General features: G+C 49.0%; 1 protein-coding gene across 3 annotated transcripts in view; it reads right to left on the bottom strand.

Moving 5' to 3' along the window:
- EBF4 (EBF family member 4) overlaps positions 1-21535 on the bottom strand; it is a 48477-nt gene that overhangs the window by 25525 nt on the left and 1417 nt on the right. For 2 of the 3 annotated variants that reach the window (XM_069495484.1, XM_069495486.1), the window contains 5 exons: positions 12087-12243; positions 11833-11896; positions 11616-11671; positions 10610-10683; positions 9439-9507 (listed from right to left, as the gene is read on the bottom strand). In XM_069495484.1, coding sequence (XP_069351585.1) covers positions 9439-9507; positions 10610-10683; positions 11616-11671; positions 11833-11896; positions 12087-12243 — 420 coding nt within the window. The remainder of the gene's footprint in view (positions 1-9438; positions 9508-10609; positions 10684-11615; positions 11672-11832; positions 11897-12086; positions 12244-21535) is intronic. The other variant, XM_069495485.1, reaches the window with a different exon arrangement.

Raw genomic sequence — 21535 nt, 5'->3', positions numbered from 1 at the left:
CCCTTTGTTGCCCAGGCTAGAGTGAGTGCCGTGGTGTCAGCCTAGCTCACAGCAACCTCAAACTCCTAGACTTAAGGAGTTGCCTCAGCCTCCCGAGTAGCTGGGACTACAGGCATGTGCCACTATGCCCGGCTAATTTTTTGTATACATATATTTTAGTTGGCCAGATAATTTCTTTCTATTTTTAGTAGAGACGGGGTCTCACTCTTGCTCAGGCTGGTCTCGAACTCCTGACCTTGAGCGATCCACCCGCCTGGGCCTCCCAGAGTGCTAGGATTACAGGCCTGAGCCACCGCGCCCGGCCCAAAATCTTATCTTGATACAGGTTTGCAGTCAGTCAAATTCAGCTTTTAAAGAGTTAAGATCCATCAAGAGAAGTTCTGCACTTTGAATAGACTTTGAAGTAAAAGTATTATTAGAAATAAAGTATCAATCAGTACTGATTAAAGGTTCAATTCAAGTAAGCTGTAAAGTTTTTAAAAACTGTCCACATTTTGTAAAATAGTCAATGATACACATGTATCAGAAATTGATGGAACAACAAGGACAAGCTGAAAAGTCATGTGGGAGATTATAACCTCATCTCTCAGTTTTTAATAGGTCAAGCACAGACCTGGACAACACAATTAATCTTAATTTAATGGACATAGGTATACCCATTTAGACACACTTATTAGGTTAGACATTAGTAACAAAAGATAACTAGAAAAATAGCATCTGTTTAGAAATTAAAGAAACATACTTTCTGCTTCTATCCAAGATGGAGTAACAGAGACCATGTTTACCTTCAGCCTGAAAACAAAAGGAACCAAACGAAATACACAAAACAACATTTTTCAGGACAATAGATATCAGACAACAAAGGGCAGTGATCCTCAAGAGACAGAAAAGAAACGGGCTGAACCTTATAAATATCCCAGCCTACTGCTTTGAGAGCTCCTTGGGTGTGGCGCAGGGAGGAGGCGCTGGGGCACAGCCCAGCAGACTCCCAAAGTCCAGGAGCTGCCCCAGCTTTATTAAAAGGATTTGTTTGTAAAATGTGGATTCAGTCAAAAGTCTGCACTCAAGGATCCAGAAGGCCACATGTGGCCCCAAGGCTGCAGGTTCCCCACCCCTGCCCGGGATGGGGACGACCAAGGTAGCCAGACTTCATGAGACTGAGTATTGGAGAGGAGAGAACTGCATACAAAGAGAATCCCAGAGATTTGTGGAGGGGCCCTCTCCACTCCATACAAAGACTTGTACATAAATGTTTATAATGTTTTATTTGTAATAGCCAAAATCTGGAAACAACCAAAACATCTATCAACAGCTGAAGGGACAAACACATTTTGCTATATTCCTACAATGGAACACTACTCAGTAATATAAAGAAATGAACTACTGATATATACAACAATTCCGCTGAATCTCAAAAACTAATTATGATGAGTGAAGGAAGCTAGACAAAAAAGAGCACACACTATACTATTGCATTTATATAAAACTCTAGAAAATAAAAAGAAATCTATAATGATGGAAAGCAGATCAGTGGTTGCCTCGGGATAAAGGGAAGGGGAGAAAGTAGCGATTTCAAGGGGGCATAAGCAAATTTTTGGGGATGAGAAATATGTTCACTATTTTGATTGTGGTGCTGGTTTCAGGAGTGCACACATATGTAAAAGCTTTATGTGAATTTTATTGTACAACAATTATACACAAGTAAAGCTATTTTAAAATATAAAGAATAAAGAAATATACTTCTAACAACCCATGAATTAAAAGAGAAATCCTAACAGAAATTTAACAATACTTGGAACTGTGTTAAAATGAAAATATGAAATATAAAAATGTGAGATCCAGGAAAAGTAGTATTTTAAGGAAAGGTCATAGCCTTAAATGATTATATTAGTAAAGAAAAAGGTCAAAAATTAATAGGCTAACCATCCAACTTAAGAAGTTAGAAGAGAACAGCTAAATAAACCTAATGAAAGAGGAAGGGAGATCATAAAGATTATGCAGATATTAATGTAATGCAAAACAAAATGCAAAAGATTGACAAAACTCAAAGTTTTTATAAAAGAAATGACAAATTGCTGGAAAAATTTATCAAGAACAAAGATACGATACAAACAATATCAGGAATGGAAAAGGTTCACGGTTAAGATACAGCAAAGATTAAATAGATATGAGAACATTAGGGAGAACTACCTTATGGGAACAAATTTGAAAATGTGGATGCAATGTACAAATTCCTTAAAAAAATAACTCATCAAAATAGAGTAAAAAAGAAACAGAAGGCCTCAGTAGTCCTATGACCATTAAAAAAATCAAATCAATGATTTGAAAGTTCTCTCCCACTTATCCCTACAAACTTGAGTCAAATTCTAACATATTTTCAAGGAATGAAGCATTCCAAAGTCATACAAATTCTTTCAGCAAATAGTAAAAAAGAAAATGCCCCACATAATTATTTGAGGCTTGCAAATCATTGAATGTCAAAATCACACAAGGATATTATAGAAAAGAAATTTACAAGTCAATCACTGATGACCATAAAAGCAAAACCCTAAACACATTATTAACAAAGCAAATACTGCAGCATATAAAGAAGATAGTAAATCATCATTAAGTTATCTTTATACCGGAAGTAATTTAGCATTAGAAAATCTATCAATGTAATTCAGTACATTAATAGATTAAAGGAGAAAAGCTATATGATCAACTCACTATATTTAGAGAAAAGTATTATGTGAAATTCAACATCATTCATGATTAAAAAGAAAAATACACTTTCTTAACCTGATAAAACATAGCTTCCAAATAGCTACACATAGCTACTCTTGAGGTCCTAGTCAATGCAATAAAGCAAGAAAAGAAACTAGGGCCAAGTACAGTTGCTCATGCCTGTAATCTTAGCACTTTGGGAGGCTAAGGTGGGAGGACTGCTTTAGGCCAGGAGTTCCAGACCAGCCTGAGCAAGAGCAAGAACATGTCTCTACAAAATATAGAAAAATTAGCTGGGCATGGTGGCACACACCTGTGGTCCCAACTACTGGGGAGGCTGAGGCAGGAGAATTGCTTGACTCCAGGAGTCTATGGTTGCAGTGAACTATGCTGACACCACTGCACTCTAGCCCGGGCTATAGAGCGAGACTCTGTCTCAAAAAAAAAAAAAAAAAAAAAAGGAAAAGAAATACTGTATATAAGGATTGGATAGGAAAAACAAGTTACTGTTTGCAAAAGATAGCTATCTACATAGAAAAATTAAAACAAGGCAAACCTAAAGACAAAGATCACATGCAAAAATCAATTGTATTTCTCTATACTATCTAACAAACAGAACACATAACAAAAGATACCATTTATAATTAGCAACAAAATATAAATAGTACCAAGAAATAAACTATCCATACATCTGAATGGCTCATTCCTTCATCCCTTCACGTCTTTATTCAAATGTCACCTTCTCAATTTGGCCTACTTTGACCTCCCTATTTAAAATTGTTCCTCTTCCCCCCACCCAAATCTGTTTTATTTTTCTCAATTTTTTTCACTTATTACCATCTAATGGACTTATTGCTTATTGCCCATCTCCCATATGTCTTCTCTCTCCATGCAGACAGGTATTTTTGCTTGCTTTGTTTACTCTTGTATTCTTAAAGCCTAGAACTTGGTACATGTACTATATACCTAGTGCCTGGTACAAGGTAGATACTCAACAAATATTTATTGAATAAGTGAATGAAATGAAAACAATAAGTGTATGTGGCCTTTATTGAGAAAATTATAAAACTATATTTAAAGGCATTAAAGAAGATCTATGTAAATGGAGAGATAAACCATATTCATCTATTGGAAGACTTAGTAGCATAAAGATGTAAATTCTCCTTCAAATTGATGTGTAAGTTCATTGTAATACTCAAAAACCAACGAGGGTCTGTGTGTGTGTTGGTGTGGAACTTTACAAATGAATTCTAAAATTTATATGGAAACATAAAAGGCCACAATATCCAAAATTCCCCTGAAGAATATTCAGGGAAGGTGGGAGACTTGTCTTCTACGCTTGTCCTATATTGGTATTATAAAGACGTAGTGATTAAAACAATGTGATGATTACACAGGAATTATCATATAGACCAAAGGAATAAAATTAATGGTCTAGAACAGACCCACAAAGAGAAGGAACCTTGATTTAGGCAAAAGCTGGTATTACAACTCAGTGGGAAAGGATGAACTATTTAATAAACAGTCATGGAATAATTAATGTTCATAAGTAAAAAAAATAATTACATGATTCTTTAATTCACACCATGTTCCCAAACTAGTTCCACATGGATTACAAACTTAAATGTGAAAGGGAAAACTGTGAAAGCCCTGGAAGAAAATATAGAAGAATATCTTCATGACCTCAGCAGAGGGAAAGATTTCTTAAGTAAAACATAGAATAAAAACCACAAGGAGAATATTGATAAATTCAGATACATTAAGATACTTGTTTTCAGTCTTCCTTGTGGACTGTGGGGAAAAAAATGATACTTGCAACATACCACCCAGAGAAAGGATCAGTATGTAGGGTCTATAAAGATTCACTAAAACCAGTATGAAAAAATCCCAAACAATTCAAAAAGAATGCGCAAAAGACTTCAGCATACACTTAACAGAACTAATGCAAATACCAATAAATAAATAAAAAGATATTCAACTTCATTAATAATCAAGAAAATGCAAATGAAGGCCACCACAAAATTTCCTGTACACCTACTAGATTGGCAGACAACAAGAAGTTCAACATTATTAAGTGTTGGTGAGGATGTGGAGCGAAAGGACCTCAGTCCTGTGGGTGAAAGTGTTACTCAGTACAACCACCTTGGAAAACAGTTTGACATTAACTTGTAAAGTTCATCACGTGCATACTCCCTGCCCTGACAATCCCAGTCCTAGTTTATATCCTAAAAAACTCTTGTACTTATTCAAATTAGGGGCACAAACAAGAAAGTTCATAGCAGCTTTGCTTATAACAGTAATATCAAAAACTATACACACACAAAAAAAAACTATATACAACGAACTACAGCCAAATACAGCAAGATAAATAAATCTTAGAAATATAATGTTGAATTTAAAAAGAGCAATGCAGAAGACTGCTAAAATACGATATCATTTTGATAAAAGTTAAACACAAGCTCAACTAAACCACATATTGTTTAGCATTGTACAATCTGTGATAAATTATTTTTCTTAAAAGCAAGGTCATGACAAACACAAAACTCCTAAAGGTAAGTTTACCTTTAGGAGAGGGGTAGGCAGTGGTACGAGAGTGGGGAAAGATTGCTTCAGTGGTATTTTTAACATTCTAATTTTAAGTTTGTTGGTAGGTTCACAGGTATGCATTGATTATTATGCTTGATAATTTCTATTTTGTCATATTTTTCTTTTGTATATATCATATATGACACGATAACTTAAAATTTTTTTCAAATGAATCAAATATTTAAACAATGAAACCACCCAAATACTAGAAGAAACCACAGGAGAAATTTTTAAAAATAATCTTGGCGTGATAAAGACCTTAATAAATACAACAAAAACACAGAGTACATAAACAATTGAACAAAGTACTAATTCCGCCACACACAAAATTAAAAGACAAAAACCAACTCAAAAAAAGTAATATTGCTAATGACAAAGGACTAATTCCCTTAATATATACTCCTACAGATCAGTAGGAAAAGCCAATCCTTTACAGAAAAATAAGCATAGGGTATGAACAGACAGCTCACAGAACAGGAAACACAAACAGCCTTTAAACGCATGAGAGTGTATTCAACCTCACTCAGAGTAAGAGAAATGGAATCACTGGTCACTTGTACAATGGAGAAAGATGAAAAAAAAATATAGTAACCACTGCTTGTTGCAGTGAGATTACTTACCTGCACTCCTTGAAGCTTTTACTCCTGGATCATTATATACACTCTTGGACACTTGGTCCTGTCATAATTCTTGGTGATTTCAATATCAATACAGACAGAATTCTTCAGCATTTCTCCCTTCTCTCTCTTGCATCCCCATATTTCCCTTCCCTACTGGATGTATCTCATCAGCATATGAACAAGCTATATTTTTTCTTGGCCTTACATTGTGCTCCAGCCACCACTCCATTTCTTTGATCCCTTTAGAGCAGCGCTCCCCAACTTTTTGGCACCAGGGGCCAGTTTCATGGAAGACAATTTTTCCATGGATTGGGGGTGGGGATGATTTCAGGATGATTCAAGTGCATCACATTTATTGTGCAGTCAAACCTCTCTGCTAATGATAATCTGTATTTGCAGCTGCTCCCCAGCACTAGCATCACTGCCTCAGCTCCACCTTAGATCATCAGGCATTAGATTCTCATAAGGAGCACACAACCTAGATCCCTCGCATGCGCAGTTTACAGTGGGGTTCGGCCCCTGGGAGAATCTAATGCCGCTGCTGATCTGACAGGAGGCGGAGCTTATGCGGTGATGTGAGCGATGGGGAGCAACTGCAAGTACAGATGAAGCTTTGCTTGCTCACCTCCTGCTGTGCGGCCCGGTACCAGTCCACGGCCTGGAGGTTGGTGACCACAGCTTTAGAGCAAAACTCAAGAGTTTCTCTATTCATTGTTTCCAAGCTCTCTTCTCCCATTCTTTCTCAAACTCCTGGCCTCATGCCATCACCCTGCCTTGGTTTCCCAGAGTGCTGGATTACAGGCATGAGCCACTGCGCCTGGCAGCCTGTTCTTTCTAAAATGCAATCCTATGAGACTTCTTTTTCTGTCCCTCTGCTCCACTGAAATGGCTCCTGTTGAGGTCACCAATGTCTTCCGCATTGCTAAATCTAACGGTCAGTTCTCAGTCTTTTCATCATACCCAGGAGCAGCATTTTTTACAGCCGCGCACGGCCTCCTGCTTGGAACGTGTTCTTATCTAGGCTCCAGGGCACGGCACTCCCCTAATTTCCCCCTTAACTCACTGGCCACTCTCATTCTCCTTTGCTGGTTTCACATCTCCATGACCTCCAAACCCTGGACACCCCAGGATTCAGTTCTTAGACCTCTTCTGTTTTCTATTGACGCTCATTCCGCCAATGATTTAATTCATTCAAGTTTACATCTGCAGCATGAACCTTTCTCTTGAGAGCCATACTCAGGTTCTCAGTGGCTTTCTTAATTCCCCACCTGCATGTTTAGCGAGCATCAGAAACATAACATCCCAAAGCAAACTCCCAATCTTCCTCCCCGAAACCTGCTCTTCCCCAAATCTCCCCCTTCTCAGCAAACTCCATCCTTCTAAATTGATCAGTTGGAAACCCTTGCCTTTCTCTCTCTCTCACTCTCTCTCTCCTTCTATAACAAATCCTTTTAGTCCCGCCCTTGAAACAAAATATATCCAGAATCCAACCACTTTTTACAATCTCCTCTATCACATCCCTGGTCTCGGCCTCCATCCCCTCTCACCTGGGTTATTACAATGGCTTGCTAACTCATCTCGCTGCCTCCCACAGGTTATCTTCGACACAGCAGCTAGAGTGATCTTGCTAAAATATGTCAGGTCTTATCATTCTCAAAAGCCCCCAGTGGCTTCCATGTCATTCAGAATAAAAGCCAAAGCCCTTACAATGGCCCATGGCCCACGTGCAGCCTACAAGGCCCTGCTGGGCTTTCCTTCCTCTGCCCCACTCACTACTTATGACATCATCTCCTCCTGCCCCGCCTCGCTCCAGCCACCTGGGCCTCCTTGCTGTTCCTTCAACACCACAGGCTGAGAACCTTCTTCCTCCAGATACATTCCTGGCTCACTCCTTTACTTCCTTCATGTCTTGGCTCAAATGTTATCTTTTCAGTGAGGGCATAAATACTTTAAAATTGCAAAAACCCTTTCTTAAGGCACTTCCTGGTCTTCCTTGATGGCTTTATCTTTCTCTTAGCTGTTCTCACCATCTAACATGCCATACATTTTATTCATTCATTAGTGCATGTCTATCTCCCCTATCCGATTTTAAGCCCAGGAACACAAGGCTTTTTGCCTCTTTTGGCCATTGCTTCATCCACAGCATATAGAAGAGATCTCAGCACAGAATAGATGCTCAACAATTATTTATTGAACAAATAAACAAAATATTTAACTGAGAGCATAGGGAATAGGCGTTCTCAAAATTGCTGGTATGAATGCAGTTGGTATAACCTCTTCAGAGGGAAAATTGGCAATAACTATCAAAATTACAAATGCACGTATCCTTCAAACCAGCAATTCTACTTCTAATGTAATGATATCCTCCATATAAGTTTACACGTGTGTGAAATGACACATGGGCAAAGTAATTCACTGTAGTATTTTTGTCCCTGAAAAAGAATGAAAACAACCAACATATCCAGCCATAGCAGAGTATAAATAAATCACGGTGTACCCCTACAATGGAATATCTTGCCGTAGCAAAAAATAATAATGAGATTTCTTGTGTCCTGATACAAGCTCCCAGATCTATGTTTTTCAGAGAAAAAGAAAGGTGCTGAAAGGTTGGCTTAATATGTCACCATTTTTATAAAAAATAAAGGTAAAGGGTACAAAAAGAATCTATGTCTGTATTTTCTTGAATATGTACTATCTCAAGAAGGATACACAAGAAACGAGTAACAAGGGTGTCTTATTTGGAGGGGACTGGATGGGTGGGAGGCAGAGGTAGGAGACATTTTGCTGTGAACCCTTTTAAACTTCTTGAATTTTTTGCACCTTGTGAATGCTTTATCTACTGAAAGGAGAATAAGTCACGGTTTATGTTCTGATAGGGAATGATTCCTAAAATACATTATTATCAGAAAAAGTAAAATGCAAAAGCGTGTGTACAGTGTGCTGTGCATGGAGGTGGGAGGCAGACTTACTTTTCGTTATTTACGCTTTTGTACCTTTCGAATTTTGTACCTTATCTATGCATGTCCTATTCAAAAAGAAATAAAATTTAAATAATAAAAATCACGGTGGGAGAAGGCATTTTCACACGCGTCACCTTGACCTGCCAAGTATTTCCCCATTTATCCAGCGAAGGAAACAGATGTTCAGAGAAGTCAAGTGAAACAGTGCAGAGCGGACCCGGGACTAGAACCTGGTGTTTGCTGACACAGCCACACCAGGCCTTCCATCTCGTGCAGCCTGTCCCTGCGTGCTGGCTCAACCCTCCTTTCCTGGGTCCCTCTCTTTCCTACCCCATAATCTTTCCATTAGGGAGCCAGGGAGAGCAGCTGCAGGAAGTTTGCCACCGGGGGCTTCCCTCAGGGGCCATGGCCAGTGGCTCCCTGGTCCCTGGTAGTTTCTCTGCTCAAAGACACCAATACAGTGCCCTGGGGGGCAGCTCCGCACCTCCCTTGAGCCCCGTGCTCTGTGGCTGAACCCAGCACTGCCCAGCTCCCCAGCCGGCTCCCAGCTGCACCCAAGCCTGTACCTGTCAATAATGACGGGGTCTGAGGGCGTCTCATTCCGGTTGCCACAGCTCTTCCGGTCACAGCACCGGCTAAAGGAAAGATGAGGAGGGAGGGAAGGAGGAAGCGAGTGAAGGAGAGGAGACTACAGCATGTAAGGGGTGTGTGTGTGTGTGTGTGTGTGTGTGTGTATGTGCGCGCGCGCGCGCGCGCACGCACACACGTGGCCCAGGGTGCTGATGTCCTGTCCCCGGGGTGGGGAATCCCTGGGCCTGAGGGGCTCAGGTCCCGGGGCCTGGGGAGGGGGCATGGCAGTGAGGGTTCTCGGCAGGGACCTCCAGAGCCTAGCCCTGGGGATAAGGTTGGCCAGAAAAGCCTCGTCCCAAACACACGTCACTGCTGGAGGAGCCAGCAAAGGGCAGGCTACAGCCACCTTGGGGTGTCCCTGTCTCTGTCCACTTTCATGGAAGCTCAGTCTACGCACAGAAAAGCTCAAGGGGCAAGTGTGCAGCTCATGAAAGATACAAGTGAACCTGCCCGTGTAACCAGCACCCAGACCAAGCAACACCATGTGACCAGCACCCCAGAAACCCCCCCCCGTGCCCCTTCCTTGTCACTCCCCTCCCCAAAAGTAGCCACCATCCCAACCACAGAATTTTGAACACTTTTCCCTTTTCCATGCAGCACAAACTTCCCAAGGACCCAGTATGACTGGAATCTCCCGGGGAGAGCTTGCTAGCAATGCCAAGCTCTGGAGCAATGGGGCAAAGGAAGCCAAGAGCTGTGTCCCCTCACCCCGACTCTGCCCCACCAGAGAGCTGCCCTGAGGTTCAAAGTTTCCTCAAAGATTAGCTTCTGAGCTAATCCTGAGGCCTTTGGGTCCTGGCCCAGCCCTGCCCCCACACCCCAGCTTATTAGCTCAGCTTCCCCTGAGCGACAGGAGGCCTCGCTCACAAAAACACTTGAGGAAGCCACACAAACAGGGCAGACTAATGGGGCCTCAGGGACCCTCTCCCCAGCCAGCGCTGTGCCCAGGGGCATCCCCCCTCCCTCCCCCTCCCCCCACCGGGTTTCCCCAGGGAGTGATGGCAGAGGGAGGAAGGGCTGATGGCACTGGGAGGGGCAGGGCCTGGTGGGAGAGTCCCTGGCAACACCTTGGCACAGGAGGAAGGTGCAAGTAACAGCCCGTCTCACCTGCACATGATCTCGTGGGTGAGCAGCACTCGGCACATTTCGGGGTTCTTGTCCTGCCCCTCATAGATGATGGCCTGGGGAGAGGGCAAGTGCACAGGCTGTGGGGGGAGGAGGCTCCTCTCAAGCGCAGGTGGCAGGACAGAGTGGGCCAGTGACCCAGGCCGAGGGAGGCCCTGCACCAGGGAAGAACACACCCTCCTCCTTGCTCTGGGGGAGCCCAGCAGCTTAGAACCCAGCTGCCCAGGTGGAGGATAATCCTCTCCCCCTAAACCAGGATCGCCACCACAGTGGCAAGAATGGTGTGAGGTCTGCAAATTCTGTGTATCGATAGCAGCTCTTTCCAGAGCTAGAGCTGCTTGGGGCCAGGGAGGTCCCCAGAGCACCAGGACGGAGGTCAGGCTGCTGGTGGGGGAGACATACTTTTATCCCCACCCTACATCATGGCCCTCCCCTCACCGCTGAGCATCCTCCTGTGTGCAGGCTGTTCCTGTTCCCAGGCTGCCCCAGGCCCCTTCGCTGGGCCAGTGCACCCTTCCACCCGCTGCAGCAGTGCTGACGGCCCAGGGCTTTCTCTGGAGAATTGCTTTCAGTGCAGAGGCGCTGCCTCACCTGAAAATGTCTGGGAGGTGACATGCTCCCCTTAGGAGTGGTCCCCAGACTATGACTGACTGATCCATACAGGATAGAAGATCCCGGCCTCCTTGCTTCAAGTGGGGACACATCTGGTGCCATTCCTTGTCCAGAGCTCCCTGCACAGCTCCCTGTCCTGCCTCCCTCCCTCCCTTTCTCCTGGGAGCCCCTCCCATCTCCTCAATAAATCCATGCACCTGAATTCGCATGTCAGGCTGGTCTGCTAGGGACATGACCTTAGCCAGGGTCTTTTCCAGAACAGACGGCAAGAGCCACGCATCCTCCTGCCACAGGCTGGGGCAGAACAGGGGGAAGAGGACGCTCACGCAGCCCGAGAGGAGGGCAGGAAGGGCCTGCACACCCCGGCCTGGCTCACCTGCTTGGACATGGAGTCGATGAGCCGCACATACAGGTCTTGCTCTGTCCGAAGTCCTAGGGTAGACAGGTGGAGAGGGCTTGCAGTCAGGAGCATGTGCAGCCTCCGATGACCAGGCCACACCCACACCCTCCCAGCCCTGGCGTGCTGTGTGGTGCTGCGGTGCCCAGACTTGTTCAGGGTCAGGGCTGGGCGGGGGCGGTGGCCCCCAACTCACCGCTGTTGTACACGAGCCGGAGGCGGTAGTGGATACCGTTGTTGGTCTTTTCGGCCCCAGGCTCCTGCAGGGACAAGATGGGGAGGATGGTCTAGTTGGTGCTCAGGGCTCCTCCTAGCCCCGCCCTCTCTCCCTGCCTTCCACTCCCCACCCTTCTGCAGCATCCAGCATCCATCCATTCATCTGCCACAGTGTGTGACGGGGGAGGGGGATCCCGCCCCGTCCAGTCCCAGCCAAGCCCACGAGCCTCTCACTCGGTCCTTCTCCACGAAGTCGATGAAGGCCGTGCGCTCCACCTCCACGGGCTGCCCCTGCCGGTCATACATGGCCAGAACGAAGTGGAAGAAGTTGGATTTCCTGAGGTTGGAGGGGGGCTGCTTCTCAAAGTGTGCCCGTGCCAGGCCCACGCCACTGTGGGAGGAAAGGAGGTGGAAAACCACCGGAAGGGCCCTGCGGTGAGAAGGCCCAGAGCCTCGGGCCAGGTAGGTGGGCTGGCCAGCACTTGGCTCAAACATGGCAAGAGTTTGGACAGGAAATCTAATTGGACAGGCCCTTTCCACCCTGGCCAGGGCCATCTGAGTTCCAGGTAGAGGCGAACCAGCACCGGGGTCACCCCAGCCTGCCCTCTTGGCAGCAAGAGGCACAGCAGGTGACTGCAACCGAGGCAGCCCTGGCAGGCTCCCCCACCCTCCTCGGGCTTTTCCCTGGGCCCCACATTTTACAAGGCTGATCTCCACCATCAAATGTACAGACCAGTCCATCTTGCTGGCCAGAGGCTCCTGTGGCTGCCCTTTAGGACAACAAGGGGCACCCGTGAGGCCCTGGAACAAATATCCCGCTGTAGCCCAGCCCAGGCTGAGGGGGCTAGGAGCCTGGAGTGTTTGGTTGGAGAATGACAATGTTCATCAGACCCTCAGGGACATCAAACTGCCTGAGGGCCACTAGTCTGCCCAGCCTGGACCCTGGGGTATGGCTGACGGTGGGGGGACCCTGCCCGGGGGGTAGAGGGACCTGCCTCCAGGTTTGGGGAAAGACAACCCTGGGCTCCCTCGGGCAGGAGGGCCTTCTAGTCTGGCCTTGCCGAGGGCCCTCTCCTGGCTCATCAGACACCATGCCCAGAAGCAAGGACAGCAGGAGAAGGGAAGAACCAAGGCCCTGTTTGCCAAATATTTCCTGAGCTCCAGTGATGTTCCCAGCACTGGCCACATGGCAACAAGTGGGGCTGGGGTCAAATGCCTGAAAGGAGAGGGAAGACAGACACAGAGAGCTGTGACACAAGACAAAGCAGTAAGTGCCCCACAGAAGATGTGACCATGCACAAAACTAGAGCAGCAAAGGGAGAAGACATGACTTCTTTTTGTCAGAGATGAGGGGAAGATTTCATGAAGGTGGCAGCTTTCCCCAGGTGCTTGAGGAATGACTAGGAGCTCAAGAGGTGGTGGAGGCACAAGGGCAGAGCAAACAGCCCAAGAGACAGCTGTATGTGTGCGTGTTGGTGTCGCGGGGCCACAGATTGCAAAAAGTTGAGTAAGGAGAGAAATGTTTGTATTGCAAGTTCACGCCAGGCCATGCAGGGACACAGACACCCAGGGGAGGAGTTTAGACTCTCTTCTCTGGGCCAGGGCCCTCCAGCATGTGTTCCTTACATCTTTCATGGTTCCAGATTCTCCCTTTAGAAAAGGGTGCTGTGACCACAATTGCCGGGAAATGTGGCTTCATAACATACAAGGGTGTGTTTGGGGACCTGGGGACACCCTGTAGGAATGGACCCTGTTTGAGCTGGCTCCGGCTGGTGCTCCCCACATGTGGTAGCCAGCCTCTAAGACGGTTCGCAATGATCCCTGCCTCCTGGTATTCATGTCCTTCTATAGTTAGTCCCCTCTCCTATTGTGTCAGGACGGGTCTGTGCGGCCAGTGGAACACAGCAGTGGTGATAGCATATAACTTCCAAGGTTAGATCACAAAAGCATTGTGACTTCTGCCTTGTTCTCCCTCTTGGATCAGTCACTTAGGGAGAAGCCAGCTGCCATGTTGTGAGGACACTCAAGCAGTCCTAGGAGAGGTCCACATAGAGAAGAAGTGAGGCCTCCTGCCAACAGCCAGCCCTAACTCATCACCTTGAGCTGCCCTGCAAGCAGATCCCCCAGCCTCAGTCAAGCCTTCAGATGACTGCAGTCCCAGCTCTCATCGTTTTTTTTTTTTTGAGACAGAGTCTTGCTCTGTTGCCCAGGCTAGAGTGCCGTGGCGTCAGCCTAGCTCACAGCAACCTCAAACTCCTGGGCTCAAGAGATTCTCCTGCCTCAGCTTCCTGAGTAGCTGGGACTACAGGCGCATGCCACCATGCCCAGCCAATTTTTTTATTTTTAGTAGAGATGGGATCTTGCTTTTGCTTAGGCTGGTCTCAAACTCCTGAGCTCAAGTGATTCTCCTGCCTTGGCCTCCCCGAGTGTTAGGATTACAGGTATGAGCCACCACTGCAGCCAAGAAAAGGAAAATTGTTCTTCCTACTGAGAGCCTGCCCGGGGCCTCAGTGGCCCAGATGAAATGCTGACTTAGGAGGCAAAAATGATGGGTCTTCTTGTCCCCTGATCAAGATGGGGGTTGGAGGGAGCACCAACACCTTTTCTTTCCTTCCAAAGGTTCTTTCTGCAGATGCTCCTTTCCTCAGGAACGTCCCCCTAAATCCTTCTGCTCTGGCCTCCCATCCCCCTTTGGCTGTAGTCCTTTCTCCTGGAGGCCATGACCAGCCCCTCACCCCTTTCCCCAGCCAGCAAGAGGCAGGGAAGCCCGAAGAGGGCTTTTGATCACAGCGGGTCCCTGATTACTGCTGATGAATATGCTAATGAGGCATCAACATTGAGCTCCTCCCTCCTGCTCCCTGGACCAGTTTAGCTTGAACTCCACCCAGGACAGGTTCCAGGACCACCCGGTGGGAGAGAAGGCGAGAGAAGGTGGGTTTGTGAAGCAACTCCAGGTCAGGTCACTGTGGCCTTTTATTCTGTCATCTCTCCCAGGAAAGGTGCCTGAAGGCTCTCAGACATCGGGAAGGGAAGGTACAGAGAAAGAGGGTTTGGCAGGGCAACGGTGGATGCTGAGAAAGAATGGAATCTCCTAGACCACTCAGCCTGCCCTTTCTACACAGACAGCCTGCACTGCCCAGGCCAAATTCCAGACAGGTGCAGAATAAATCAGTGACACCGGCCTGAGCTCCTACCCATCCCCCTTGGCAAATATCAGCCAGTCCTGGGTCCTGGCTGTCCCCCAGGATTTGGGAAATCTGGCCTCAGACCCAACACAAGCTCCCTGCCCAGAACCACCCTTCCTCGCAGGAGGGGATTACTGGGGAGAGAGGGCACAGGCACCAGGGGAGGGACAAGAGGGCAGGTTCCCTAGGGTCTGTGGACCAGTGTCCAGTGCTGCCGTCCTGGGGGCTGCACTGCCTCCAGAGCCTGTGCCCTGTCCCCTGGCGGGGGTGGGCTCAGTTTCGCTTCCCATGAGGCAGCCAGAGAGAACTTGTCCTTCTTCACTGCAGCTCTGTGGGTCTCGGGCACAACCGTCCTCCCAAGCTCACACCCATCCATTGGGCTGATTTGCAGCTCCAGGTAAACAACAACAGGACAATATTAATGACAGCTCCGGCCCCAGCCCCGCCCCGGGGGAGGACTGCAGAGCACAGCAGGGGCCGCTCCTTGCCTGGGAATGCTGCCAGCCTGGCCCATTCAGAGCCCTGCTGGACCCGGAGAAGATCAAGGTAAAAGGAGGAAAGGTTTTGCTTTAAAGACATCCTAGTATTTCCTATGAACAAGAGGCAAAGAGGAGCAGCCCGTGGGGAGGAATAGGAAGTGAGAGCGACAGAGGCAGGTGCGGAGGGTGCCTTCCTTCTCCTGGTTGATCCTAAGGCCCCTCCACCCAGGACATGCAGGAGGTGACCAATCAACACCGGCCAATGGAATTGCAAGCCCCAAAGGGAGAGAGTTGAGCAGAGGGAAGGGGAGATTTTTATCCTTTGGGAATAGCTGATGCTCTTGTAATGAGAAAACAAACCAAGATTAAAGAACAGAAAGAAAGAAAAGAGAGATTTGCTCAAACAACTCAGGAGGTGCTGAGTGCTCTGGGAGCCCCAGATGGGCACATCCTGGGTGCAGATGTGTGGGATACTGGTGGGAAGTGGGGGCCACTGCCTGTTCTCAGACTGGCTTGGAGACAGAGCCATGTGGACCAAGGCCAATGTCTTTGATTCCGTGGTCTCCAAGGTGGGGCTGCCCAAGATAGCCACTGGGATGTGGGGAGAAACTTCGAGGATACCTATTAATATACATCCTTAATCTAAAAGAAAGGTGGAGGGAAGGGGGCATACAGCCCCTGAAGCCCGGGGAGGCAAGCGTTCTGTTAGGGTTCCCCTAGAAGCAGACCCCGAGACAAAGATTCAAATACTAGTCTACTTGGGCAGTGATTCCAGGACACTGCGGTGGGGGGTGAGACAAAGTTGAGAAGGCAGCGCATAAAGGGCACATTTTCAACAAGGGATCACTGTGGCCACCTGGAGCGCAGTCCCACGGGGAACTCTGGAAACAGCACGGGACGTGTGCCTCAGTGGTCCCCCCGGAGGGGATGGGTGAGGGGCTGGGGCATTTATCCACCAGCTCCCGTCGGTCACTGGGGCTGTTATTTCTCAGGTGCTTCTGGCCTGCCCTGCAGGTGGGCACGTCCTCAAGCAGAGGGAAGCAGATGGCAGCGGGAGAAGCAGGCCCTCTACCAAGGGCCTGTGGGGTATGGGTGGCCACCAACGACCAGCCAGCCAGAGGCCTGGGCTGCGATGGAACTGGCAGGGCTGTAGCCCCGAGGGCCTGAGTGCAGCTCGGCAGGTGTCAATTTATAGCAAATATAAGAACTGCCTCATCTGGCACATGTACGGCTGGAGCCCCTCATTCAGAAACATTTTATTCACTAAGCGACATTAGTGAACGACCCATGCCACATAAGCGCTTTTTTCAGATAAATGCAGCTGGGGGACAAAACGGCCACATTAACCACTTTTGCAAGACTCCAAAATGAATTATACATTTTCTTGCTTTCTTCAAAAGATTGTTTTAAACATTGTGTTCAAAACGCTTTCCTCTCAGCCCCAGAGTGGGCTAAGGTAGTGGGGTATTTGCTCCTGTCCTCAAGAGCCCAGATTTGGGAGAACATGGTCACTTTTGTATTTTCCGCCATGCCTTCCTGACCCCTTCCCATCTTTTGTTCTGAAATAGACCAAAAATTAAAGGAGACTGTTTGTGACACCAGAAAAGATTCTGTTTGCACAGGTACTTTTTGCTTGGAGTAAACTTGCCCTGTAGCAAGCAGGGGTGTGCAGGAGACCGGGTTCAAGGCAACACCAAGAGGACCCTGACCCTGCCAGCCTGTGCCACTCTGGTGGCCTGCACTCCGGACTATGCGGGGATGCATGTGGGGACACGATGGGGGCTGCAGGGACGTCTGGCTGCATTGCTGGGACCACCTGACAGGTCCCTGGAGATGCTCCTTGGCAAGGCTGAGCAGGATGCTCTCGGGTCCTTCTCGTGGCAGCCACTCTCCTCCAGCCACAGCTGTCTGGAACAGATGAAGCCCCTGTGCAGTCCCTGTTCTCTAGTCACAAAGCCACTCGTGGCTCTTTATATCCTAGATTACCTGCTAATTATAAACCTGAGCAATTTAACAACAGCCAATCAAGCCCCACGGAGGACAACTGACTGAGGATGGAGCCCTGGTCTCCCCTCCGAGGCACCCCCAGGCCTTCCGTCTTTCCCTCCCGCCACCAAATCCTAACTCTTGGCCACCTGGACAGCCCAAGGTTCTGAGCAGTGCCTTGGCCTGGCCTGCCTGCTGCTTGTCTGGGATGCTGGGGAAATGGGGGACAAGCTCTGATGTCATCAACAACAGGGAGAGGCTCTTTGTTAACTGTCTCCTGCCCCCTAAGAGGCTATGTCTCTGGCATCCCATCCCTTTTCTCAGATTTCCCTAAAGTCGCTCTCTGCTAAGTCCAGCTTGTCTTTGCCCCCTCCTGGCATGGCTCATAAGTCGTTCGTTTGCCCGTTATCCTCCCTGCCTCCAAGACAGTCGGCCTGACTGTCCCCTGCAGGCATCCTCTGGGCCCCTAGGACTGCTGATGAGTGTCACGCTGGGCCTAGCATTCTCGTCCCAGCCAAGATCTATTGGCCTAGCCCTGCCCAGCCCCTGACATGCCCAGCACCTGGCTGTGCTGCAAAGGCAGATGGGGAAGATAAAAGCAGCAGCTCCCTGGGGCACACCCACCTCAACCACGCAGGCAGAGGGAGGGCCTGGTGGCTAGAGGCAGCTGCCCAGACCCTGTGTCCAGACAGTCCTGCTGGAGAGGAGGTTCGGGGCTGGGGAGGCTCCATATCCCCTCTCCCCACGGCCCCAGGTGCTGCCCTGCTCACCTGCCCCAGGCAATTGGGAGGTGGGGAGGGAAGGGGAAGGGTCTCCCTGGCCTGCTCTCCCACTCTTCCTCTGGCCCTCGATTCTACCTAAAGGCTGCCTGCCCTGCTTCTCTTCTGCCCACCCTCTCGTCACCCACTCACAGGCCTGCCTGCCAGGTCCCAGGCTGAGGAGTGGCTATTAATTATTAAAGCAAACAAAAGCATTTCCTAGCAGGGAGGCTGGCCTGCAGCTGCTTACAGGAAAAGCAGCCCCCGTGGGCTTCCCTCTCTGGGGCCCTGCTAGTGTGCTGGGACCAGCTCCAGAGGGAGGGCTGGTCTGGGTCCTCTGGGGGTCTCCTCCAGGGAAGGGCTGGCCTGGGCCCTCCAGAGGTCTCCCCAGACTGGGAAGTACATCAGAAGGAGAAGAGAGGTACTTCTGTGCTGAGCACGCCAGCAGGAGGACTTGGGTCTGCAGGGGAGTCAGGGAAAGGTGTGCTGGGACGGGGCATATGGGGCTCAGAGATAAAGTTCTGTTGGTTCAGGGCAGGAGCAGGGGTCCTCTTGGAGACTTTCCTGGTAGGGAGACCCTCTCTACCAGCCTTCCAGCCTTCCCTTCTCTTCCCTGTTGCCTCCGGTTGAAGAGGATGCAGCCCCTCTTCTTTCCCTATCGATCTTTTGTCCAGAACTTTCCTTCCTGTTGGCAGAGCCTCCCTCCCTCACTGATTTTAGCAGGCCTCCTGGGCCTTCCCCTCCTTAGCCATCTCCTATAAAACCTTAACGTTGTTGTAAAAGCCGAGCTGAAGAACTGGGGAGGAGTAGCTGGCCCATTACCTGGTCAGGTAGAACCTAGAGCCCTCCAAGGTCAAAGGGGAGCCCAATAGAAAGGAATTCAGGAACTTCTAAGATACACCCCTGCTTTCTTCAGCAGATCCTCACTGTCCCCCTACAGACTGCTCGAGTCTGTCCTGGGTGCTGTGGACACAAGGATGAATGGGTCACCACCCCTGTCCTAAAGGAAGGCCCCAGGTGGCAGGGCAGGGGAGACCAGGACAGGCAGAGGACAACAGACACTGGCCTATGGTAAGCTTCCTTAGGCAGCACTAAGAACTGTTCCCCTGGGCAGGGGGGCAGGGCACAGATAGAACAGGTGTTGGGGTGGGTGACCTTGAGGCTGGTGGGACTTGATTCAGTGGGTGTTCTAGGTACTGAGGGCAGGGACTGTTTCAAGAGAAGACAGGACTTACTGGAGGTCTAGCTAGTTCTCCAAGTGTCCGTTGGATGCCAAATGTCATACTGAGGCCGGGAAGGAAGGCTGGGGTCAGATTGTGATGGGCCTTGAATGCCAAGTATCCGGGGGGAGTGGGGGATCACTTTATTTTTAATCAAGGGGGAGACATGATCAGAGAAAAGTGCTTTGGAAATATTGCTTTGGCTCCCGGTACACAGAAGATGGATGTGGAGGAGTGGTGAGGGGCTGGGGCTGGGGCTGGGGTTCACCTTCAAGCCAGGAAGGAAAGGGGTGTCAGTGTTCAGAGTGGTGGCTGTGGGCACTGAGATTGGGACTACGACACACAGGGGAGCATCCCTAAGCCTTGACAACCAGGCACATTTAGGGTGACAGTGAGGAAGAAACCAAAGATGACACGCAGGCTTGAGGGAGGGCGCTTCTGTGAAAGTTTCTCAGACATGAGAGGGAGAGAAACCAGGCAGAGGTCGGAGAGGGAGGCAGGGGCAGGGGAAGGAATTGTGGTTGTTGCTGTTTTAGGATGGGAAGACTTCAGCAGAGGACTGACTGAGGAACCAGAGACAAACGGGACAGATGACAGGCAACATTGAGAAGAATGAGACGGGACTAGCCTGCTCCCTCCGGGAGCGCAGAGTAGAGTCAACCGAACCACCAAACGACCAAATGCGTGGGGATTCCCAATCTGTGTCCTGGGACAGAGAAGTCTCCAGACTGGGAGATTAGCAAACCAGGCCTGAAGAAATGCCCCAGTTCAAACTGCAGAAGCCCTCTGAGTCCCAGCAATGGGCCCTGGGGACTCAGACTGGACACCTCAACCCCACTCAAGAGCCACTGTGTGCAGACGACACACCTCATGCACCCCAGGCAGGCTACAAGGGCACCTCCTTCATCCCTGCTGCCCCTTCATCAAGACTGGTGGCTCTGGGCAGGCACTGGGGGAAGGTCAGAGAAAAATGGAACCCTCACTCCCAGAGACCCCTCTGGAACTGCCCACCCTTACAAGGAGCTCTCAGCACACAGCCAGAGGTGAGGAGAAAGATGGAGCCATGTGAAGAAATCGACCATCTCAAGTTAAGCGAAAAGCCAGAACCAGCAGAGAGATGGGCAGGATATGAAATTGTAAGCACAGCACAGGAAAACACAAGTTATTGGGGAGAAATAGGGGAAGGAAATACGCTAAAATGTTGTCGGTAGCTGTGTTCGAGAGGTGGGATTTGGTTTTTTTATTTTCCAGTTTTCCTGGAATATAGTTGTATCACTTGTAAAACTTATGGAAATTAATTGTCCACAAGAGCCTTTCTCCTCCTGAGGAGATCAGCTCCAGGCAGAGCCCTGAGCCCTCCCTCCTGATAGCCACAAAAGGGCAGACCCACGGGAACAAGGCTTCAGTTGGTGCAAGAAACGGGGTGTGTGTCTGTTACAGGGTGAGGTGGGGGGGACTAGGAGTGATGTCCTCTGGACAGGACTGGGGGTGTGTGGGTCCCTGTGTCAGGCCTGGTTGGCTTTGGCAATCCCCTATCAGAATCCCTTCGGCCTGTGGGGACAGCAGCTACTCAGACTTCCGGGAAGCCCGGGGCCCAGTGTCCCAGCTGATGGCAGAGTCAGCACCTCCCCAGTTCTAACCACTGTGAACTCCCCGTTTGATGTCTAAATGCCATCCTCCCTGCTTTTTGTACCCAGCTGGAGGTACAAAAAGCCCAGCGGCCCCAGGTGCTTTGGGGGTGGGCCAATAAAGTTTTAAAGTCCCTGTCCAAATCCCAGAGTCAATCTCCCGCCTAGACCCATCTGCAAAGGAGTCAGGAGAGACAGGTGTGGGTGCTGGGTTCCCACTGCCTCCCACAGGACCTGCCAGAAAAAACACCTGACCGAGAGAGGCAGGGGCCCTGCCCCGTTGCCGGCCCCCATCAGTCCAGCCAAGGCGACTGCCCATCTCATCCCTTCCCCGAAGTTCAGCCCCCAGTCGCCTCTGTGGCTCTGCGCACCCTCGTTCTCCAACTCCGAGGGGCGTGGGAAAGAAGAAAGGGGCTGGGTTTCTTGC

This window comes from Eulemur rufifrons, chromosome 20 (genome assembly GCF_041146395.1).
Source record: "Eulemur rufifrons isolate Redbay chromosome 20, OSU_ERuf_1, whole genome shotgun sequence".
Classification (NCBI taxonomy): domain Eukaryota; kingdom Metazoa; phylum Chordata; class Mammalia; order Primates; family Lemuridae; genus Eulemur; species Eulemur rufifrons.
Note: the sequence above shows the minus strand (reverse complement) of the source record. Positions and strands in the feature narration are given on the sequence as shown.